The 26,018-nt window shown below is 35.2% G+C and overlaps 1 protein-coding gene across 1 annotated transcript in view; it reads left to right on the top strand.

Moving 5' to 3' along the window:
- Positions 1-26,018, top strand: part of LOC129229921 (A disintegrin and metalloproteinase with thrombospondin motifs adt-1-like) — a 95,945-nt gene that overhangs the window by 56,981 nt on the left and 12,946 nt on the right. The window contains exons 7-11 of the mRNA XM_054864300.1: positions 488-612; positions 7,039-7,091; positions 11,859-11,964; positions 15,952-16,080; positions 24,340-24,508. Coding sequence (XP_054720275.1) covers positions 488-612; positions 7,039-7,091; positions 11,859-11,964; positions 15,952-16,080; positions 24,340-24,508 — 582 coding nt within the window. The remainder of the gene's footprint in view (positions 1-487; positions 613-7,038; positions 7,092-11,858; positions 11,965-15,951; positions 16,081-24,339; positions 24,509-26,018) is intronic.

Raw genomic sequence — 26,018 nt, 5'->3', positions numbered from 1 at the left:
TACTGAATATAGTTCCATGACTGCCTATTTTCTTTCTTTTTTTTTAACTAGAAAATCGTCCATCAAGGTATAACGGGTGAAAATTGCTTCTACATTTGAAAGAAGCAATTGCTTGTTTGGTGATACTTTGATCTTTGAAATTTTAGCCCGAACTGCAGTGGATGAACCCTAAACTCCAGTAGATAGCGTTCAATGTTGACCACTTTTTCATTTCTTCATTCCCCTAAAATGACTGTCTTACCAGTAAAGCAGTTAAGTTACCAGAATTACAAATAGCTTACTAATTTTTTGGTGCCTCAACAATGAAATAATGCCGTCACGCATGCTATGGCGCGAGTTTCATTGCTGGTGACGTCAGAGCGCTACTCGATCAGTGATTTTGGCTATTAAATATGTGTAGATTTCACCCATCAGCTCATAGAATTTTATCATCGTTGAGTTCAAAACATTAATTCCTTTAACTAACTAGATTATTTCCCCCGCACAGGACACTCCAGATCCTGCAGATGGGAATATTGACGTGTATCTGGACAACTTTTGTTTGTGGCAGTCGACAAAGAATCCCCCAGAATCCTCCTCTCAGCATTGGGACCACGCTATAATGATGACAGGGTAAAGTATTGCTACGTTAATTCGTGAAACCTTTCCGGAACTCTCCCGGAAATTCGAATCTCTTAATTGAGAAATCCAGGGAGTTCTTGGCTTTTTGATTGTCAAATCATTGTATTTCTAATTTTTTCATGGACAAATATCAGAATCCCTCGGGGTTTTTATTGACAAATCCTGGAAATTACTAGTTATTTTACTTGACAAATCAAGGTACTTCTTCTTTCTTTTTTTTCATGAACAAACCCCGGGTTCTCTTGGTTTTTTAATTGACAAATCATTGTATTTCTAATTTTTTCATTGACAAATATCAGAATTCCTGGGTTTTTTTATTGACAAATCCAGGAAATTACTTGTTCTTTTACTTGACAAATCAAGGTATTTCTAATTTTCTCATGGACAAACCCCGAGATTTTTTGTTTTTTTAACTGACAAATCATTGTATTTCTAATTTTTTTCATTGACAAATATCAGAATGAATGGTTTTTTTTTATTGACAAATCCCCGAAATTATTAGTTTTTTTTTTAATTTACAGATAAGGGTATTCCTTATTTTTTCATTTATAAACCCCGGGAAATAATGGTTTTGTTATGAACAAATCTTTGTAGCACTAATTTTTTCATTGGAAAGTCTCAAAGTTCCTGTTCTTTTTTGACAAATCCCAGAATTCCTGTTTTTTAATTGATAAGCCTTAGGTATACTAGTTTTTTTTAATTGACAAATCCCAGAGTCCTTTGTTTTTCAATTAACAAATGCCTGAATTTCGTGTTTTTTAATTGACAAATCACAGTATTTCAAGTTCCTATCTGACAAATCGCTGCATTTCAAGTTTTTATATGTCAAATTCTGGAGCAGATATTGGCTGGCAGAAATTGGGCACACCGGCTGCCCATTATTTTTCAGGAACGTTTCTGAATTGCTTTTACAGTAAATCAACTGTGTTACCACATGCATGGTGTTCAAATAAAGGAGCGGGGGGGGGGGGGGACTCTCACTTTTGGATCACTCTGTACAGCTTTGTACGAATAGCTTTTACTATGCCAATTATATTCCCACTTGTCTCAATTTTTAATTTAAATTTAATTGATTACTTTAGAATTAACCAGGGAGAAAAAAGGGAAGACTTTAACATTAGCTGCAATTTTTGACTGTTGTAAACAAAAAAAAAAAAAAAAACTATATAAATATTTTATTTCATACTTCTTAGTTCAAGTCAACCTTATTGAAATAGTCTTAAGAAAATTTTTAAAATTAAATTTATCATAGCATTTGTTCCTTCTTTTTATATTTGTTCACAACAAATTTTCATTATTTATGCAATTTTTGCGTAAAGGTTTGAAATATGACAACGAAACAAGTGTGTTTTTGATCTTTTTCTGAGAAATGTTTAACATCGATATCAATACTGGTATTCCAGTATCACGTTTAAAAAAAAAAAAATCCGAATACTTGGTATTGCATTTTTTTTATCCGGTATTGCAATCACTAGTGATGAGAAAGACGCCAAATACAGACACCACCCTCTTCCTCTCCTTTACTTGACCCCTTCACCGCTACTTTTACTTCATGAAAACAGCAGATTTTTACCTCTGCTAAAACACGCACTTTACTAGTATAACAACTGCATGGTTTCAACGATTCGAACACACGGAGTCGCAACATCCAAAATGGGCCGAAAAATCGTTTTAGTGTTGATTCTATCGCAAGTCCGCATGAACGGTTCTTTTTCTAATTTTTTATCACATTAATGAAACCTGGAAGAGGCTGTCAATAAATGCTGTCACACTATTTTTCCCAAAAATTTGACCCCCCCCCCCCGCTGCGTCACAAAGTGTCACACTTCGCCGTATCCCTTCCCCATTTGTCACGTGTCACTGTTTTTTACATTGTTATAAAAATGCATGATGTCCCACTTCTTGTTACCTCTCCCTTCCCTTATCACAAACTGTCACAATTTTACGCCCCCCCCCCCTTCTCAGTCTCAAAGCGTAAAGCTATTTGTGAAAGGCTCCGAAGTCAAAAAGTGGACTTTTGTTTTTACGAGCATTCCAAACATATTTATAAATGCACTTCAGAAACGATGGCGTGTTTGTTTACTCAGGGAGACATTAAATATGTTGAAAGAAATGTTCATCAAAGTGATCTGCAGTTCATTAATAGCTTTTCAAAAAATAAAATAACCTAATATCTCTAAAAAATAAAGTTGAGTCACAGCCGCAAATTTAGGGGCCATTTCTGTAGCCAAGCCAATGTATGTTAAACCCGAGTAAAAATAAAAGAATTCTGTAAAACTATCTTCTTTGCAAGTGCAGTGTCAGTGCACAAAAAACAACTTGTCTTCGTATAGTACTGGCAGGATAAGTACCGGAGAATGCTCGGCATTTAAAACTTTATATATTCGAAATTGTTGCACGTCTTTAGATAAGTGTTCCAAGAAATTAAAGAAAATATGAAGTGATTTTTTTTTCGGTTACAAAAGAAGCACCTAGTTACAAAGGGGTGTGTGGGCCAGAATTGAAAATTAATTGATAGCTAGTACAGATGGTATAAAAAACCATTTTCTGTTTCGGGGTAAGAGATGGTACTGGTAGCCATGATGGATTTTTTACAATTTATTAAGGGGGGGGGGAGAGAAAGAGATTTTCTAAAGAGTTTGCAGCATGACTATTCTGTAAAACACCACCTATCTTCCTTACAGTTTATTTCAAGTCGAATAATTGCAATGCTATTTTACAAAATAAATTTCACTGCACGTCTTTTCTTTCCAAATGTCACAATGTGTACAACTTTCTTCTACAACTAGTTTATGCTATGAACTTTAAAATAAATGTGTCTTGCTAGCATATTTTGCTGTGGCGAAAAAAAAATATATATATATAAAAAAAAATAAAATAAAATAAAAAAAAAAACAAAATCACTGGCTTAATGTTCTATGTACTGTTTAATACCTTAGTAATATTTAGTCTCGCGAAGTATCCACAATATAAATGTGTATAATATAATAGAACTAGACTAGGGTGTCGCGCGAAAACTCTAAGTCTTCAAATTGTCCCTCGAATTGGAAAAGTTTGGGAACCCCTGCTGTATAGTATTTAGCTATATCTGAAGTGTTCCATAACAGTTTTTTGGCTCAGATAAGTATGAAAGGTTTAAAAAAGATTAAAATTTTCGAACCAAAATTACATTCAGAGATTTGAAGAGCGAAATATGTTCACAGAAGGTTAGAGTTAGACGATAAAAGTCACGGCCTAAGAATCTACTCGATAGCTAATAAGGTCACAATTTTACGACCCCCCCCCCCTTCTCTCTCTCAAAGCGTATTGCTATTTGTGGAAGGCTCCAAAGTCAAAAAATGGACTTTTTTTTTACGAGCATTTCAAACATATTTATAAATGCACTTCAGAAACGATGGCGTGCTTGTTTACTCAGGGAGACATTAAATATGTTGAAAGAAATGTTCATCAAAGTGATTTGCAGTTCATTAATAGCTTTTCAAAAAATAAAATAACCTAATATCTCTAAAAAATAAAGTTGAGTCACAGTCGCAAATTTAGGGGCCATTTCTGTAGCCAAGCCAATGTATGTTAAACCCGAGTAAAAATAAAAGAATTCTGTAAAACTATCTTCTTTGGAAGTGCAGTGTTAGTGCACGAAAAAAAACTTGTCTTCGTATAGTACTGGCAGGATAAGTACTGGAGAATGCTCGGCTTTTAAAACTTTATGTTTTCGAAACTGTTGCACGTCTTTAGATAAATGTTCCAAGAAATTAAAGAAATTATCAAGTGATTTTTTTCAGTTACAAAAGAAGCACCTAGTTACAAAGGGGTGTGTGGGCCAGAATTGAAAATTAATTGATAGCTAGTACAGATGGTATAAAAAACCATTTTCTGTTCCGGAGTAAGAGATGGTACTTGTAGTCCTGATGGCTTTTTTACAACTTATTTTTGAGGGAGGGAGAGAAAGAGATTTTTTAAAAAGTTTGCAGCATGACTATTCTGTAAAACACCAGCCATCTTCTTTACAGTTTATTTCAAATAGAATCATTGCAATGCTATTTTACAAAATAAATTTCACTGCACGTCTTTTCTTTCCAAATGTCACGATGTGTACAACTTTCTTCTGCAACTAGTTTATGCTATGAACTTTAAAATAAATGTGTCTTGCTAGCATATTTTGCTGTGGCGAAAAAAAATACTAAAAAATAAATAAATAAATAAATAAATAAATAAAATGAATAAAAAAAATCACTGGCTCAATGTTCTGTGTAATATTTAATGCCTTAGTAATATTTAGTCTCGCGAAGTATCCACAATATAAATGTGTATAATATAATAGAACTAGACTAGGGTGTCGCGTGAAAACTCTTAGGTCTTCAAATTGTGCCTCGAATTGGAAAAGTTTGGGAACCCCGGCTGTATAGTATTTAGCTATATCTGAAGTGTTCCATAACAGTTTTTTGTCTCAGATAAGTATGAAAGGTTAAAAAATGATTAAAATTTTCGAACCAAAATTACATTCAGAGCTTTTGAAGAGCGAAATATGTTCACATAAGGTTAGAGTTAGACGACAAATGTCACGGCCTAAGAATCTACTTGGTAGCTAATCAGGAGTCTCAAAACGATTCTGTGGTCTCTACTGTATAATAAATTGCTTAGTGTGTTCATTAAATGAGCGATACATTTTTAACGTAAGAAAGAGCAATATGATTTGGTTCAGAGACCATTACAGACGTTCTCTTGTTAAAGAGTTTGGGTTTTGCTGGTCAAAATGCACAAAATCTTGCAGTCACAGAAACGACGGATATGATATACCAAATGTGTGTGACCATGTTTTTCTAACAAATTTGCAAAAAAAAAAAAAAAAATATTTTTGCTGTTTTGAATAATTTAAATTGTGCTTTTCCCAATCACGAGTGTATATGTGTGTGTGTGTGTGTGGTGGTGTTTGTGCAGGCGTGTGTGTATGTAGGAGGGGGTGTGTATTAAGGCTTGCGTGCGTCTGTCTGTACATGTTATGTGTTATGTATTAAGGCATGCGTGTGTTTGTGTATATGTGTTAAGTCCTGCGTGTGTGTGTAGGTTATGGACAGAACATGGAGACGGTGCTCGCTGGATGGAGCAGCATCGGGAGGGGACGGCTGACCTGGAGTCCCACCAAAAATCCACCATTTGGTGGCAAAAATAAGATCAAAGGACGAACGGACGGACGCTTAAAATGGACAAGTGAGCAAGTGAGAACAATAAGCAACTCGTGATTGCTGGAAAAAAAAACCGGCTGATTTTTGGCGAGTTTTGATTAATATCTTTGGTAATGAAAGTCCTACAAAGACGAGACAGTTAAGAACATTCGATCAGGTCTCTTATCCTAAAAAAAAAGAAAAAGAATATCTATCAAACCCCCCTCCTCCCTCCCTCCCCCCTTCCTTTTTCTCGACGCAAAGAGATCTAAAGACGAGTGTGAAGAAGTGAAGTGAAGAATAAGATGTTCGTCCTACAGCAAAAGACTCACATCGTGAACATTTATAAAACCCACCCCCCCCCCCCCAAAAAAAAAAAAAACTTAAATACTTGGAATATTTTTCTTTGATCTCTTGCATCAGTTATTTTAATATATGTAATAGTTTCGAAAATATAAATTTTGGGAATCCATTCGTTCTTCTCCATTTAATGCTGTATTTTTCACTCGCTCTATTTTTTTTTTTTTTTTTAGCAGCATACATAAGGTAACGGCACCAGAAAGAGACAAGGGTCCAGTAACAGACAGTCTTAAGTTTGGATTTAAATAATAAGCAATTTAGGCGGGTAAAGCTGATCTTGCTGCGACCCATGAATACGGTGCAACCATCTAGTGTTTTCAGAGTTAATTTTATGAGCCAATTGATATTTTCAAGGCAATAGTGGAAGGTTATGAACAGGCACCACGAGGTCTGCCGGTGTTTCATGTTCATTTGAATTTAATAAGGTTTTAGATTTAAAAATAAGGAACTTTTGCACATCTTGAAGTGAAAATGGGAATTCTGTCCGTTACCCATCCTTTCCTCATCTTATCTGCTACTGGGTATCATCAGAATTGTCGGTGTCTGTTACTGGGGGTCGGGCCTTTTTTTCTAAATTGAGCAAATGAAAATAGCATTAACTAATTCAGAGGATCCAGAAGCAGCCAAACGTTAGATGAGTTGTATTAGCATGAGGGAAAAATAGTTTAAAAAGCCTAAATACATTAAAAGGCTCAGAAAATTGATTTAACCTGAGAGCGATGGCTTAAGCATGTCTGCTACTGGTGTCGTTACCCCACTTCTTCTCTAATTCAAGAAATCATATTTTAATACATCTAATCGATACTTTGTAGTCTTTGAGTCGGGACTGTATTCTTTTTCATTCGTAATTAAAGTATTATTCTTATTTTATTTTGTTGTTATTATTTTTTTTTAGATATGATCTTCATAAAGTGATACATGGCAATGAAAAAAATCCAAAAGTTTTAGGTACGTTTTCTTTTTGTTTTTCTTTCCATTTATTTTTTTCTGTTTAAAAATATTTTGTGAAAAATCCAATTCGCAGCTGCCCTCACCCCCGTCAAGAAAAGAACTTCATTTTCAACTTAAAACTCACTTTTACTTCCTCACTAAAAAAATTCCGAAACTTTACTAAGGATTTTCATGTAACGTTTCGGAATTTCAATCCGTTTTTATCCCCTTCCTGGAAATATCAAATATCAATGTCAAAAAGTTTCCTGGATTGCTACAAGTTGCTCAAATGTAGACTCTGTCGTAAAAAATATTTTTAGCTCCCAGTTTAAAGATTAACTGAGAGAATTTATAACGTGTATTGGCTTCAGTTCGATTACGGTTCGTACAGACTGATTAAGTTCCCAAAGGTAGGGAATAAGTCGCTCTGCAAGAATTGCAATCAAGAGAGATGCTTGAAACTTACTTGTAATTCTGGCTTAGCTTTGGCCATGTTTGCAACACTGCTTTTGGAACAGTCTCGATAAATCAAGAAGGTGCCAAAACTGTAATGTTATCCCTCTCTGTCGTTCCAGAGACACGACTGGGTTTAAATGGGTAGATTTCTGGATTTTTCAGAACAATTTCAGGAAGGTTACTGAATTTTAGCAGAAAACGTTCCTGGTTTTTTGCGAGATATGTTACTGGCAGAAATTGGGCACATTAGCTGCCTATAATTTTCTGGGAACGTTTCTGAAGCGTTTTTACAGTGCTTGAACGAAGTAAAGGAAGTTTTGTTATCAAGCAATACAGTCGCGCTTGTTAGTAGTGAAGCCGTTTTTAGCAAATTTGTGACTATAACGTAACAGCTTTAATTCCTTTTCACGTTTTACAGTGACAGTTTTCGTGTTATTCAACTTTTTATAACGAAATTATGACTTTAACAAACTTTTTATTTGGTTCTTTCGACTTCGTTATAAAAGGGTACGATTTCAATTTCCACCCAAGTTTCGGCCTATTTTTGTAGACCATTTCGCGCAGCCCTGAGTGAGTGTTGATTAGTTTTCCGGCATGGCCGTATACCTGCATATGTTTCTACTATAGCGCACTCAGGGAGAAGTGAGAGCGAAAATAAGCAAAGAGGGTTGCTGTTTGATATCAACATTTCCCACTTTCATGAATTACTCGTCGGATTGACGAGTCTACTAATCGCTTATCTGATTGGATTTGTTTTCAATCATCTCAGGGTCAAGCAGACAACCGTATCGCAAAGTATCTCGTGGCTTTATGTACTTCCACTATCACTTTTCGCTGAATGTACTACAGTTCCTACTTATGCATGGACAGCAGATAGATCTATTTTGACCATCCCCGCATTATGCTTTCTGCTTACTTCTGTTTGTGTGTATGTCGCAACTAACTCAGACCAATGTAACGTTGAAGGTTGAAATTTTGTATTTCAGGTCTGCGTACAGCAGGGTTAGCCAATCTTTCTGATAAAAGAGCCACTAGGGTAACGGCACCAGTAACAGACATTGCTCTCAGGTTAACTCAATTTTCTGAACTTTTAATGAATTTATCATTTTTAAAATAATTTTCTCTCATGCAACTACACTTTCTCTAACGTTTGGCTGCTTCTGGAGCCTCTGAATTAGTTAATTCTATTTTTATTTGCTCAATTTCAAAAAAAAAAAAAGGTCCGACGCTCAGTAACAGACACCGAAAAAGCTGATGAAACCCAGTAACAGATAGGATGTGGAAAGGATAAGTAATGGACAGACTTCCCCTTTTCTCTATCAAAATGTGCAAAAATTCCTTGTTTTAGATCTAAAACCTAATTAAATTCAAATGAACATGAAACACCGGCAGACCTCGTGGAAGCTGTTCATAACCTTCCACCACTACATTGTAAATACCAACTCGCTCATAAAATTCACTATGATAACACTTGGGGGTTGCACCGTATTCATGAGCCACAGCAACATCAGTTTTACCCGTCTAAAATTCGCGATTTTTGAATGCAAACTTACAAATGTCTGTTACTGGACCCTTGTCTGTTACTGGTGCTGTTACCCTGGTTGGTGAAAAGTATGCCACAATAATTTTTCGTGCCACCATAAAGACATACATATAAATGTCTGTTACTGGACCCTTGTCTGTTACTGGTGCCGTTACCCTATTTGGTGAAAAGTATGCCACAATAATTTTTCGTTCCACCATAAAGACATACATATAAATGTCTGTTACTGGACCCTTGTCTGTTACTAGTGCCGTTACCCTATTTGGTGAAAAGTATGCCACAATAATTTTTCGTTCCACCATAAAGACATACATATAAATGTCTGTTACTGGACCCTTGTCTGTTACTGGTGCCGTTACCCTATGTGGTGAAAAGTGTGCCACAATAATTTTTTGTGCCACCATAATTTTCCTATCATACTTAACCAGTGTATAGTGGCCATCACGAAACTTCCTTCTGCATCTTTCTTATGAATACGTATCTTTTGTATAGAATACTTTGGTCAAGTGAGGATAGTAAGCAATTCGTGATTGCTCAGAATTGCTAATGATTTTTTTTTTTTTTTTTTTTACATTCCAAATTCAATACAAAGGAATAAATAACTTTTTTCTTAAATTCAAAAAAAATGAAACATCAATAGAAATTATTCAGTAAGTTACCGCCCTATAGCCAGGGCTAAGGCAGAAATACATGAAATAGGGAGGTAACTTACTGAATATAACTGCCTTGCCTGCAATATTTGAGTTGAACCGAACCATTGTTTCGGTCACTCGTCTGGTCAGTGCTAATTCTATGTTAGCTACCAGTTTGTTTGGCACTCTTGGCTTCCTTAAAAGGTTTTCCACGTGCAGCGCAGTTAGTTCTATGCCGGGCTGATGAATGCTAATAAGCACGAAACTGCAGTCTTCGGCTGGAATTGACTGAGCTGGCTGTGTATTTCATGTATCAGTAGAAATTGTCTGGAATAATTTTGTAACATCTTCCAAAATGTCCGCCCCAAAAATACTGAAACTGAGTTATTTAATAACTAATGCGAATCAATTAGTCAAATTCGTTTCATTTTTCCAAGTTGATATCATGCACATGCATATGCACAAAGAGAGAGAGAAAGTTTAGAAGAAAAAAGGAAATATAATACATAATAAATGTTTTCTCTAGTACACTTACTTCCAACGTAATTGCATAGAAGAATTGCAAAAATTATATTTACAACTCAAATCATGGTTAAGTTTCAGATATTATTCATTATTTATAAAAATTACAAACATTTCTAGCGACTTGAAATAATACATACTAAGTACCAACATATTTTAAGTAAAATTATAGTTATATGATTCAACGACTCATTAAGAGCGTGGGACATTAATATAGATTCATATGTCTCAGAGGAAATATGTAATGAAAAAAAACTCATGTTTATGTTTGGGAAAAACTTTAGAAATATGCAATATTCTTTTTTAACTGTGTGCTTGAAAAAAAGGATAGTTTAGTTTTCTGCAATAAACAGGTATTTCAACTCCTAAAGAAAACTAACAGTATAAAACTCTTTTTAAAAGGATAGATCTTGCAATAACTAGTTAATAATAAAGCTTTCATCTTAACTGCAAAGACATTAACATTTTTTTTTCAAATATTGATAGTAAAATAAAATAATCGTTTAAAAAACTAAAAAAAAAAAAAAAAAAAACACGCTTTCGTAGCAAAATGAACTAAAAAGTGAAAAATAATCTTTGGATGATAGTAGTTGACCAATCACTTAATTTTAATGTAATACAAAAAAGCGTGGGGTGCTGTCTATTTACATTTTTGCTTGGACCCCCCCCCCCCCCCACGCTTTTTTGTATTACATTAAAATTAAGTGATTGGTCAACTACTATCATCCAAAGATTATTTTTCACTTTTCAGTTCATTTTTCTACGAAAGCGTGTTTTTTTTTTTTTTTTTTATAGTTTTTTAAACTATTATTTTATTTTTCTGTTTTTTAGTCTTATGTTGGAAAATTATCAGGCGACGAAATTATTTATAAAACGAGTGCGAGGTAATATCTTAAAGTTAAGACAAGGGCACCCTGATGGGAAGCTACTGTGAGTCGTCGATGTATGTTTGCGGAAATTATATTTATATTACTTTGAAAATTTGAGATGCATTTGAATAAAAGTTTTGTTCAACAATGGTCTGATCAGCAATGAATTTCCAATTGAAGGCTCACCTAAATTTTGGCATGAAATTAGTTAAAAACAATTATATTTCATGTTCTGATTACCTTGGAACATTGGAACAAATTTTGTCTGATGCAGAAAAATGAAAGGTTGTTTATGCACCTTGGCTCAATTTCTAACCCGAGGAGCAAGATCTTGGGAGTTTACCAGTTTTTTTCCTATTCAGGACCTTCTGATGGCGCTAACCCAAGAGAAAAATCTTTAAAATTTACCAGTTATTTTCTTATTCAGGGCCTCATGATGGCCCGAACCCAAAGAGAAAGATTTTCGGAATTTACCAGTTATTTTCCTATTTCGGGCCTCCTCATGACCCTTACCCAAAAAGAAAGAGCTTAGGAATTTACATAAAATACACCGCCAGCTCAAGGAATTTGCCAGTTATTTTCCTATTCAGGACCTCCTGATAGCCCTAACCCAAGGAGAAAAAACTTGGAAATTTACCAGTTATTTTCCTCTTCAGGGCCAAAGAGGAGTTTACTACATATTTATTTTCTTCTTCAGGGCCTCGTAATGTTCTTAACTTTAGGAGAAAGATCTTAGGAATTTATTGGTTTTTTTCCTCTTTAGGACTTGCTTGGGTGAGTGGAATGTGCAGACCAAAGCACAGCTGCACGCTGAACGAAGGATCGAGCTTCGAAGCTGCTTTTGTAATAGCCCATGAAATGGGTCACAGGTAAGATTTGGTATAAAACTAGATTTCGGCAAAATGGATAAATAATTGATAAAATATAGGTATATTTGTGTGCAAGGACTTATGTTATTATTTGTTACATTTGGTTTAAGTACGATTAGTTGATAAACAAGCCGCATTAAAGCACTCTAATCTAATCATATTACATGTATCCTTCGACTATAGAAGGCCGATGTAACAGCAATTCAGACAGGAAATTTTTCTTTATTTTTCTGTCTTCTTGTTTAAGCCTAGTTTCACGGGAAGTTGCATCTATCTTCATTTAACCGATCTGATTATTGTTATTGTTATGAATTTATTTTTAAACTTATACTTTTTGTGCGATGAAGGTAAAATTTTAAATAAAACCAAGGATGAATGCAAACAAAGTAATGTTAGAATTTGGCTACATAACCAGGGCCGATCCTAGGGTGTCGGCCGCCCGTGTGCAAAGATCTAATGTGCCGCCCCTCAAGAATAATTTGAATATTTTGACTAATCTTTGACGTCCATATAAATATTTCTTCAGATTTCTATATCAAGTTCTAATTTAAAAAAGAAAAAAAAAAAAAAAAAAACAAGAACGATGAACTTATAAAAAGGAAGAAAAGTTTTATAGTAAGAAACTCCTTAGGTATAATTTATATCTTTGAAGAAAGTAATAGATACTAAAATTTACTAGTCGTAAAAACGGATTTATAGTCTGTCTTCGGTGACATCAGAGAAAGGACGGAGGAGGGGGAACCAGGGGAGGGGGATCGTTCCCAGAAAATTTTCGAAATTAGCGTACGAAAAATTGTTTTAGTAATCTTTGGTTGTGTTTGGTTGCAAGGAGAAAAGAGTCGGGTATATTAAAGGTGCACGGAGAAATTTTCGAAATTGACATTTGTTACGAGAATTTTAGGAACTTTTTCGAGACTTTTTTGGAAAAGTAATGTTGGAGTTCTCTCCTAAAATTCTTTCAAAATTGAAATCAGTTCGAAGCTATTTTTTGTGACCATAGCTTAGGAAAGATCGGCGCTCTTCCCAAAAATTTTCCGAAACTGAAGTTTTAAACAAACAGGTTTGGGTTATTTTGGTTGACGCTTCTAGAGGGAGGGAGAGTAAATCATCTCCTATCGAAAGTTTTCGAAATTTAAGTTTAAAACGCAAATTTATTCTGTCTTTGGTGACGGTAGGGGATCTGGCGGCTTTCCTCCGGTAATTTCTGTGCACTATTGTTTCAAAAACCCATTTTTGGCTATATTTGAAAACGATAGGGAAAACGTGAAAACATTCCGAACCAAAATATTTTGCGGAACTAAAATCCATTTTAGGCTATTTTTGGGAAGGAAGGGTTTTGAAGCTCCCAAGTGGATATTTCTAAAAACGCAATTTTATGCTATCTTTGGTGACGTTAACAAAACTGGGAATCTTCGGCGGATCTTTCGAATATTTTTCGATATTAATATCTGAAAAACACAACTATAGATTTTTGTCCATCTCACTTCAACACGATTGATGGGTATATGCCCTAGCGCCGTAAACAGTTACATAAGACAGGCAGTTCTCCTCCATAGTTTTTTAGATAATCGTATTTTACGCATTGTTTGATAACGATGAGACAAAGAGCGGGCGGGGGTTCAGGGTGCCCTCACGAACTGTTTTTTGAAACTGAAGTTAATTTAAAACTGAGGGGTTGGGATAGGGGCCTCTCTAAAGACGCTAATTGAGACTATCTTTGGTAGTAATGTTTGGGAATGGATTTCGGGGCCCTCCATCGCAAAAATTTCGAAAAAGAAATACGAAAAATATCATTAAGCAAATTTTGATGACATTAAGAAGGGCTGTCCTCTGAAAACACATTTTGGATTTTAAAGCCAACATTTTCAGGCTATGTTTGATTAAGTTAAGGTGGAAGGGGGGTGAATCAGAGATTTAATTGGGTCCTTAAGATCGGTGGTTCAAACAGCAAAATTAGTCCTAAAAAAACGGAATTTTAAGTCTTCTTTAGTCTCGTCAAGGAGGTCATGGCATCGTTTTGGAGCCACGTTTAAATTTACTACCCGAAGCAAGAGCCCTGATCTGAAACCGGGCAGTTCATTCGCGATTTTAATTCGAAAAAAAATGCTGTAAAGGGGGAAAATTACAAAATTTTTAGAATCGTCATTCCTATGTTTGACTCTCAGGGGAGTCGTAATTTTCCACCGTCTCTCCACGCACTTGCGATTGTAGAAAACAGAATTTGTTGATTGAAATGCTTGCGAGAGTATCTAATCAGTACAGCTTTTTTTTTTTTAAATATAATATATAAAATATGTCTTCATTGTTTAGGTCTATAAAAGCTTGGGGGATAAACATTAGTGACCGCCCTGGGCCCTGAATGCTCCTTTTAGAAGGCACCCTTTCTTGCTTCAGGAGGGGGCCATTTCCCTCATCTCCCCTCCCCTGTATCCATGCCTGATTACTGCTTCTGTCACAAATTTTGCAACCAAATGAAAACATGTGTGTAAAGAGTAGATATTAATGGACAATAAACCAACACAATGTTCCCTAACAATCTATTTTTTCTTAAACTATGCTATGCTGTCGGGAAATCGACACTTACTTTGATAATTGAATATTTAAAATTCAGCTTATTTATTTTGACTTATTATAAGTTATCTCGTGAGAAATTCTTGAAAAAATTTTGCTTGATTAAAAGAATTATATGATGCGGCATGCAGCCGCCCCTTGCTTTGGCCGCCCTTGTGCGGTGCACACCCTGCACACCTGCTAGGATCGGCACTGTACATAACGGCGATACGCCAAGTTTTACGCCGAAATTGGAATGCCTGGCGTCAATTTGGCTAGTTTTTCATAGAATGTAGTTTTTGATTAGCAGCACTTTGTATGTAAACACAATATTATGTAACTCAGTTTTCCATTATGGCCACTTAATTGACTATCACTTTTTGATCATTCATATTATATTCATTAAAAATGTCAAACTTGAATAACTCTAATCCGTACTGAAGTTGGTTTCTATGGGAAAATATCCTGCTAAACCATGAGGAAAAATATCTGAGCCCCCCCCCCTTAAAATTTTGCATATGGGCGCCCTTGATACCTTGGGACACATCTTGTTGTACTATGAGGAAGTCTTCGTGATTCAGGAAGCAGTCATATACTTGAACCAATTTTGCAGCAAAAAAAAAATATTTCTTTTCATGGTGGTGAATTAAATTATAAAAGATGAATTATGAATTATTATCCTAACATTAAATGTGTTTAAAAGACTACATAAGATTAGAGCTTTGTTCCATGTCCCTAAACACATCTTAATTATTAAGAATCATGCATATGTTGTACCTTGGGACGTGTCCTAAGGTACATCATGTTTGCCTGTCCCAAGGTACAATCACCACGTTGTTTAAGAAAAACCAAAATGGTGGTCAATATAGATGCGCTATCATTATTTTCTCGTAAACAAAATATTTAAAGTACTTCTCTTTTATAACAAAATAAAATTCAGTTGCTTAATTTTACAAATACAGAGACAGAAAATGAAATAAAAATGAAGAAAATATTTACTTTGGAGTCGTGAATTTTTCTTTCTCTCACAAAATCGTCAATTTTAGTCATCTGATGTTGATTTTTACTATGGCACCATTTAGTGGTGAAGGTTACTGTTAGAGAATACAAAAACATGGCTGCTAAAATAGATTCTTAGAAATTAGCAGTGTCCCAAGGTACAAACGTCCCCAGGTAAAATACCCTCCCCTATTATTTGTTTTCTTTTTTTTTATTAACTTAATGCAAACAAACGTTCTTTTTTTATCATCGTTTTTTTCTGAATCATCATTTTCTTACGCTTTACCTTTTTTTTTTCAATACGATTTTTACGATCATTCTGCTTTTAATCATCATTTCTTTTTACCCTAATCATCATTATTTTACATTTATCCCCTGTATGCCCCACTCTGATTTCGATAATAACTTTATTTCTTTCTTTTTTTTTGTTTACATTAGTTTAGGCATGATGCACGACGGCAGGGGGAATAACTGTGACCCATCGGCATTTCTCATGGCAGAGAAGACAGGACCGGGCAGGACCACGTGGTCTTCTTGCAGCAACGACTATCTGGATAAATTCTTCGAGTAAGTTAATAAGTAAAGTTATATTTTTTTTCTATTCTTTAAATGTGCGTTGAACTATCTCTGATAGCTTCAATTTCAATTCGTTTAGAAACGTTCAAAATAAATCGTGATGGGTTATCCCTTCCCAATACTATGATAGGGGTGCTCGGCCTGCTCATCCGACATTTTTCTTTACGTGAAATATTTCTCGTAGAAGCTATTGTCAACGTTAACAAATCACTTAACTTGTTAGATTTGTTCAAAATGTGATTTATTCAACTTATCACCAGTTATTTTTATGACATTGCAACCAAGGACTATAATAATTTCTAAAGACGTGAATCCAAAATGTCGGATAGGTCGACCCGTCCTCTAAAGGGTCTCCTTGTACAGTCATAGAAAAAAAAAAACGAAACACTCGATCGTATTCAAAGACTATTGATACTAGAGACACGTGTAAGGTGTCATTGTATCAGGAATAAAAAGTTCTACATAATTATGGTAAAAAATTGTTGTTAAGGGGTCGTCTTCATATTAAAACGAGCATCAACTTCAAATTTTTCAATGAGAACCCCCTTTTTTTATCACATATTTGTAATCAGCATCTTTTTTTAACTTTGTATACAAAGTTTTGTTTAATTCGATCCAGCCGTTACTTCAGAATCGAGTTTTGAAAAATTCCTCTCGTAATGTTAAAACGTATTTTGATATTTTTACTCATAACACAAAAACTAGATTAGGCACGGCAAAGATTGTTTTTTTGTATCAAAATATGAATCGACCCAATAATAAAAACATAATTTATAACGCCCAAAATGTAATTTTAGTTTTTTTATGAATTATTTTAATATTTTTTGAAAAAAATATGATCTGAAACCATATTAAATTTTAACAGAAAAACAATCTAGAAGAGCTTTTATGAGGGAATCCAAAATTTGAGCTCAAAATATTCAGTAGTTTTTGCGCTATGCTTAAAAATTCCTTTTTTCCTACTTTAGGGGACCGTATACTTTTTTAAAACAGAAATTATGAAAGTTGGTTTCTTCGTAAAAAAAGAAAAAAATTGTTCAACAAACTAAGCAAACCAATTATAACGTGGTTTTTCTACATTAGAGTTACGCCTATGAATTTTTTAAATGCATAAATTTATTCGCTGCCTCTGCAGAAGAACAACACAATATTGCAACCGTCAGTTTTTTGTGGATATCATTCAAACGTCAATGTGTAAATAATGCGAAACACTACTTCATTGTCTAATAAAAGAATATATTATAGAACTTTTTAAATCAAAAGCTATACTTTAAATACTTCTGTTTTTTTTTTTATTTATTTATTTATTTTTTTTTAATTTATTTTTTTTTTCTGCACTTAGCCATTGCCTTTTGTAAAACAATAATATATATATATATATATATATATATATATATATATATATATATATATATATATATATATATATATATATATATATATATATATATATATATATATATATATATATATATATATATATTAATTTGAATTTTTGGCATCTTGAATTCAAATAATGTTTTTCGCAATTACGAGCCGTCTATGTGTATGTATGTGCGTGTGTGTTTGTGTAAGCGCATCTGTGTACGTGTTGTGTATGCAGTGCTGTGTGTGTACGCGCGTGTGTGTGTAGGCGTTCGTGTATGTGTGTGTACGCGCGGGTGCGTGTAGATGTTCGTGTATGTGTGTGTACACGCGTGTGCGTGTAGGCGTTCGTATGTGTGTGTACGCGCGTAATTGTAGGCTTTCATGTGTGTGTGTGTTTGTGTAAGCGCATGCGTGTGGGTGCGTGTGTGTGTATGTATGCATCTGCGTGCGTGTAGGCGTTCGTGTGTGTGTGTGTATGTAGGCATGAGTGTTTGTGTCTGTGCAGACATGAGTGTGTGTATGTGTGTGTGTAGGAGTGCGTGTATGTGTGTGTGTAGGAGTGCGTGTATGTGTGTGTGTAGGAGTGCGTGTATGTGTGTGTGTAGGAGTGCGTGTATGTGTGTGTGTAGGAGCGCGTGTATGTGTGTGTGTAGGATATTGACGCGACCTGGAGACGGTTTTCGCCAGAGGAGAAGCATCGTGAGGCGGCCGGCCGACGATGGTGCTGCGGAGGGTGCTGGTGGGAAAATAAAATGATATCACATTAAAACAGTCAAATGAAAGCAATAAGCAATCGTGATTGCTCAAAAAAATTAGCATGCACAACTTTTTCACAGAAACATACAACAAAACCCCAGTGTCTTGCCAGTCATGTTGCAATAGAGTGTAGAATTAGTGGCTCTTCCCGGTGATAATTTGCTAAAAGGAAAAATTATTGCCTTGTCTAATTCGGGAAAAAGTACTCGAAAAATAGCCGACAGTGTGAAGTTTCTCCTTTAACAGTATCCAAATGGGTCAAAAAGTAATAATTGCTCTTAGATAAGTTTACTGGTTTTTAGGAATTAATTTTTTTTGTATAGAGTTTGAATAATTTTCAATGTGTTAGGATCTAGGAGAGGAAATCTCAATCGCATTAGTGGGCCGCGTGCTTTGAGCTGTATTCAGCACAAAAGTAGTAGTTGTGGCTAATTGTGAACTTTTTTTTTTTTTTTTTTTTTGACTTCGTCAAAGATTTAACAAAACATTAATTTGCGTGTTAGGTTAAGTTGGGTTTTTGTCTATTCTTAATTATAATTTAAATACTATTTTTCTATTTACTTTCTCGGTCATTGGCGTGCATTTCACATTAAAATAATTCTCGCAAGACAATGATAAAATTTCAAAATATTTTCTTCTCTTTTGAACAACATGGAAAAATATCGTCAAAGAAAGTGAAAAAAATATTGTTATCAACTAATGGGTGCCTATTTTATTAAATGCATCTTTTTCAGAATCCAATATCTGGATATTCGGCTCCAACTTTGTGACACTGGAACTAATTCTACTTCCTGTTCTTATTCTTTAAACACACAACGGGCCACATGGACCAACGTCGCGGGCTGAATGCGGCCCGCGTCTTCACTGCGAATTGGTTTTCCCATTCCATGGCTGCTGTGAGTCCTAATATTGAACACAACAGCCCTGAACTAGATTTAACCGAACAATGAAGCAGGTGTCACGTCATTGAAGCCGAGAGTGCCTAAAAACTGGTGGATGAAGAAAATTTATCTCACCAGTGAGATGCCGTAAACATACAGCAGATAAATTTACTTTGCCTACCAGTTTATTCGCACTCTCAGCTTCAATAAGATAACTTCCGCATCCCACACGCTTAGTTCCGATTCCAGTCTGCGAAATATGCAGCGAGGACGAAATCGTAGCCTCTGATAGTTCAACCCGCCTGTAGGGTATGCTGCTTATAGTATTGCTATAGGTGCGCCAGCCTGATGCTGTAGACAATGCTAGTGTGCAAGTATATAGTGCGCGAAACAATATCAAATAAAGCTAAGTTTTGTTTGTAATGTTACAAAATCGGAGAAATGACAAGAAGTCAGATTTCGGTTCACCTTGGTTAAAATTGAAATGACTTTTTTTTTTTTTTTTAAATTACGGGTTGAACCATCTCAAATCTCGTTGCTAGAAACAGCATTGGGAAATTACTTTCCTAAATTGGTTTTAAGAGATGTTACATGTTTAACTAAAACCGCCGATTGTGTTATGTCTTTTTAATAATACCACGCATTATGATCTTTCGCATAAATTAGGATTTGAAACAAATTCTCTTTTTTTGATTACAAAAAAGCCTCTAGAACAATTACTGTGTTTGTCCACTGGGTTAATTCAAATAACCAAATTTTTCCCAAATAAAGTTCGAGTATAAAGGGTTTGCTCATTAACGGGTATTTATATTCTCCGGTTTCTGCTTTATTTTTTAGATTGATACTTCGTTCATTTTATGTATTTAGAGCAAGTTTTCACGGAATAAATGGACCTTGCTTCGCTCGAGTCTCCAATCTATTTAATGCTGCGTCTTCCCACGTTGTGCGGTATATTTTTTATATTTTTGTGTGCGATGGCTCAAACTTCTGCCGATGTTCTGCGAAATTAAAAACGCGCAATTCCATTTTACAATCAAAGACTTTTTATTCATTCCAAAATAAACCTGTAACATAGGTGCAACATTTATCAAACATATTCACATCATGTTTCTAGGTATAAGGTTGAATATTTACATTTCTATGAGGCTTGAATAATTATATGAGAAATCCAATAGGTTTATATTAGAAAAGTCAAAAAGTTCCATTACTTTTAATTTGTCATTATTCGGTTTACTAAAGAACGATCTATACAATGGACCAGCCAAACCTCATCCGTCTTTCTTAGGTTAATGCAGATAGACAAAAATCAGTAAATATTTTTACTTTTTTTTTTTTTTTTTTCAAAAAAAAAAAAAAAAAAGACCGTAAATCGCTTTTTGCCGCAACATAATCGGCTAAAAAGTATCGGATTACGGAAGAAAAGAGAACTTCAAAAAAGCATGAGTTGAGCTGGATAATCTCGATCTTTTCATTGTTCACCTTCCGTTACGGATAAACCGTGACCTTGAAAGAAGCGCTTTCAATGTGGTGATGGTCCCTAAAACGTTTTTCGTTAATAACTCCTGTTCTACTGCACGGAATGCAGTGAAATTTCGTATCCTGGCTGTATTTTGCGGTCTAAACATAATTATGTAGCAAAAATTAGGGGTTCCCATTTGAAAATCAAGAGTTGGTGCTCATTTTGCTTTGTATATTGTCCCTTATCAAAATTTTACCTACGTAGTTTTAAAGAAGACTTTAAACTAAGTCGGATGACATCTTTCTTTCCTTTCTAGCATGAAAAATGGCCGAATAATTAAAAGTGTTTCGTTTTTTTTTTTCTATGACTGTACCTATGCAGGAAAAAAAATGAATGAAAAAGAGAAAACAATTTATGGGTTCTTCGACTAAATACAATTTCAGCATTTTTTGGAACAAAATGTTTTGGAACAAATGTCTGTCCTCTAAAAGAAAAATTCCCATTCCCTACGTAAAACTTTTGGGGTTCTTTAACCAAGTTCAATTTCAGCATTTTTTAAGTGTGGTAACCCAAATGAGGCAACATTTTGAAACCACGCTGAACCATAACTCTGCAAATAAAAGCATTTTCACATCCTTTTATACAGCTTAATACAGCACTTACAGCGAAGTGCGATGCTGTCAATTATGCCCTCTAACAGTTCCATAGGAAGCGAGAGCCATATCTCTTGCAAAGCATTTGCTAGCGTGGCAAGGGTGTGAGGACGAGGATTGAGAGTAGCTATACTTCTTCTTAAAGCATCCCAAACGGGCTCGATAAGATTCAAGTCCGGGGATCGAGCTGGCCACTCCATGCGCCTGTTGAAGATATTCATCTACGATGCGAGCACTGTGTGGTCTTGCGTTTTCGTCCTGTGACAGCAAAGCATCACCTATTGCCCCTGCATATGGGCGAACATAAGCATCAAGAATGTCAACTCTATATACCTGAGCATTCACGGTTCCCCTTGGAAAGACAAAAAGAATTCTGTACGTCCACCCAAAGAGATGCCACCCCAAACACAGGCACTACCTTTTCCGTATGCATCTCTTTCACAGATGTTTGGTGGATGATAACTTATTCCAGGTTCACTCCATATCAAATAACGCCTAATATCGCTTTTTAGACTAAACCTGGGCTCATCTACAAAGGGAACAGCCCTCCATTGATCGAACGTCCAGTGGATATATTGTCGTCTTTCCTATGGCGGGATGTGAGCGGCATACAAATGGTTGGTCACCTCGAATGCAGAAACCTTCTACTCACGGTAGACGTTGACACAGACCTGTGGCTGCAGCAAGGGAGGATCTGAGATGAGTTCGAGTAGTGATTCTGTTCCTGCGTGCACATAACGTCAAATACCGATCATCGGTGCTCATCGTAACTGTTGGCAATCTCTGGCTGAAGCTCCTGGACGTCGAATCTATGGTTTGAAATTGACTCATTGAAAGTCTATGAACTCCCATCTGAAGGACACCCGTCTTGCCATCAGGTCACTTCTGTTTGACTTTGTCCTGCCTCTAGTCTCCTAATAGCTCTCCGTCGTTGTTTTGCAAGCAAATAGTGCCTGCAGGTCTTTGTTACGAATAAGCTGTATCAGGTTTCTAAAGTCAATATCACAGCTAAATTTGTAGACTTGCTGTCAAAGATGGACTTTTATGTTCTTCGCAGATGATGGATCCCGATTGCAGCGCCACTTTTATGCAGTTTCACGAAGTAACTCTTACTTGACAACATATTCAAATTTTACACGGTTTGTCTTATTTTTGAAGGTGTTATAGCTATTTTTATGATTTTTTCCTTCATTTTGATAACCAGTGCAATTACTGCAGGACTGACGTCATATTCACGTCATAAGTATATCCATAAGTTAAGATTTATTGCAGTTTGAAGATTATCTCTGAAGCAAAATTGGCCTCCCTTTTGAACCGAATTCTGATCAAAGACCCCTATAATCATAAAAACTTAACAAACTTTGGTTTAGATTATGCTGTTTAATCCCGCTGTTTAAGAATACTAAAAAGTTAAATATTTTGCCATTTCTTTTCAGTTTCAACTGTTGTCTCTATTTAAAACACTCGAAATGCAAAAATACTATATGATTTCTTTTTATTTCATTAAATTTGTTTTGCTATATTCAACAACAATAACGTAATTACTTTCATTTTCACCTGACCTGGTTTCGATACCACTATTTCAGTCAAGAATTTTCCATTCAAGGTCTTTTAATGTTATTCTCTCTTTCTTCACTTTTTTCAGTTGTTTTTTCTACGCTGCGAAATTTATTCTCCTATAATACAATACTATTTTATGTGCTGACAATGTAAGGATGACGAAATCAGTCAAAAGTACTCAGAAATTTTAAGGATGTGAAGTTCAATCCTAACTTAAATAAACACTTATTCAAGCTTTTTGGTTTTGAAGGATATTATTTTTTTGTGATTCACCATGTGAACTCTGGTTCTATGTGTCTCTTATAACTTTTGGTGGGCGGGAGATTACATTTTTGCCCGTTTAGCTCACCGGATTTATAACTAATGTAACCCATAAAAATGCGCCTCCTGATGGTGAAATTTTTAACTATTTTTTTGTTCTCTCAAACAAATTCCCCTCCTTCCTTGTATTGCACACACAAGTTTCGAAGCTAGAAACTTCAAAGTAGGGTCGTTTGATTATGGACACCCTGTATTTGCATATTATGTTTCATTCCCGGAGTTTTAAACTATGGTTTTTAATTGCAATATATTTAAATATAAGGAACCATTACGTATCATAATATCGTCGCCCCAGAGCAACAGTATGATATCTTACTGTTATTCCTGGGTTTCGATATCTTACTGTTGCTCTGATGCGACGATATGAAGTATCAATTTTCTAAAACGTTTTCTTGCATTTTAAAAATAATTATTTGTACTTGCTGCGGGCGTGATCCCCTTCACATCCGCAACATTTACAAATCATAATTTTCAGGTACAAAAATCTTTTTTACAAAGTTGATATTTTATATTATGATACATAATGGCTCCTTATATTCATAGATATCACATATCACAATTAGGAGCCAACAATTAAAATTTCGTGGGAAAAGTGCAATTATATGCATAAAAATGTCATACTCGTGTAAATGGATTGAGCTCTATATAGCCCATCTACGCAACTTGTTTCGCAGTTTGAAAACGAGGCATTTAGTACTAAAATCAGCTCAGTCCCTTTCTTAAAATTTTACAGAAGAAGAGGGAAAAAAAGTTTTACCGATTAAGCTTTTTTTTTTTTTTTTTTTAACAAAACCGGTTCTTGAAGGTAGTTTTCGACTAGATTGAGCCGAAAGTGTTTCAAATCAAGAAGTAAAAAATTACGGGGATCTGTCTATTTATTTTAATTTATTTTGAAAATTGAAGCATTGAGCTGGGTTTGACGCTAAACGCCTCAAACGTAGAATTTTCCTTTGTGACAAGTTTAGTACTTAAGATAAATAAATACCTTTGTGCAGAACAGTAAAGTAAGACAAAACAACGTTAGAAGAAGCACAAATTTGTAAAATACAGCAGACACGTGTTTCGGCGTTATAGGGAGACGTCTTTTCATCCATAAGCTCATTATTTTTTGCATTGAAAAAGGCGTTCCCTGTAACGCCGAAACATGTGTCTGCTGTATTTTACAAATTTGTGCTTCTTCTACCGTTGTTTTGTCTTACTTTAAAGTTTAGTACTTCTTTGAATGCTACAAATCTTTACTTAATTTCAAAAGGCGGGGCCGTGGACATTGTCTGGAAGAAGACAACTCCTTTGCCCTCCCAGATGCGGATGAAAAATTTACAGAAAAATTGCCAGGACAAAGGTTTAACCTGGAGTACCAATGCAAACTATCATTGGGCGAAGAATTCAAACCTCATATAGTTCCTAAGGCTCCCTTCAACGTAAGTTCCGATCCTGGATTTTAAAATTTTATAAATTACTTTGAGATAAAATAATAAATTTTAGATCAACTTCTCTATGGGTATGTTCGAATAACGTAACCGATTAACCCGGGCGTTGATTTTACGACATTTGATGACGTCTGCGGCGGTGAATGTTCATTGAATGTTTCGTGTACGATCAGCTAACCAAGAGGTTCCCAAACTTTTCTAATTCGCGGCACCCTTTGATGAATTAGAATTTTCATACGGCACCCTATTCTATCTCAATTATACATATATATATATTGATACCATGGTTACTTAGTGGCACCCCTTGTCTCTTCTTGCGGTACCTAGTTTTGGAACCTCTGGGCTAACCGGTAAGCCGGTAAGCTATTAGAACACTCCTAGTTAGTCATTGGTGAGCCCAGGTTAAGCGGTTGCTCTATTCTAACATACCCTTTACTGACCATCTCCTGTAAAGCTGTATGTTGACCAGTGCAAAATGTATGGATTGTTGCTCACAACACTTTTTTCTATTTTCTTGAAAAATCCCTTCATGTATTCGATTTCCTGAAACTTTTTTATCCTTTATCCCCCCTTCCCCTTCTCCAGGTATGTCACATGAGAGTGACTGGTAGTCCTTTTTTTTTCTACTCATGTAGTCAAGAAAAAGTATATTTGGTTCCACTTGCACATAGTATGGCCCTCACCACTTCCTTCGTTTTCTCTCAAATTTTATTGGATAATTTCCAAGTAATCTGACTCAGAGAAGTACGCAATGCTCTCATACTGAAGAAGAGAGTTAATTTGCGCAGATTTCTTGACAGCAGCAGTCAAAGAATTTCGGTGGCAAAGCAAATTTTGAAGATTTTGTTTTAATGGACAACGACTTGCGAGCTGGTCCATTACCTCACTAATAAATATAGGAATATTGGAGGAGATTTTTTTCAGCATCACTGCTCAGCAAAAAATTTCGGGAAACTGATGACGAAAAGGAAATACTACGAGACCGACAAGCAGACGATTCTAAAAGAGAAAGTCATTAAATATATGCTGATACCGATGCAACTAAAGTTATTTGCGGCATAAAACTGCTGAGGTATGCTAAATGGTATAGTGCGTGAGGAGAGTGCCCTCTGTATATAGTTAAGTCAAACAAAACTCAGAGAAACTCTTTTTCTTTCAAAAATTGTAAATTAATATCAATATTTAAATTTCAAATGCAGTGTATGATGACGCTGTAAAAGTACGGCTAAAACCTTTTGCATTATTAATGGGGTGGTTTCCGTCAGTCAAAAGTACTACTCTTAGTCATTAAAATGGATAGAATGAGCAAAAAAAAAAAAAAAATCATGGGCCCAGAAAATACTTTCATTTTCCCAGCAGTTTTTTTTTATAACTAATTTCTTAAAATGCCCGATTTTTCAAACAAGGCGTGGTCTTTATGACGTCACAAATGATGCTTTTTGGTGCATCTTTCTACTACGTTTGCATGTTATGATAATCAAGCAGCGAATTAAAATTGCAC

Source organism: Uloborus diversus, chromosome 9, assembly GCF_026930045.1.
Source record: "Uloborus diversus isolate 005 chromosome 9, Udiv.v.3.1, whole genome shotgun sequence".
Lineage (NCBI taxonomy): Eukaryota > Metazoa > Arthropoda > Arachnida > Araneae > Uloboridae > Uloborus > Uloborus diversus.
This window is presented reverse-complemented; position numbering and strand designations above follow the sequence as displayed.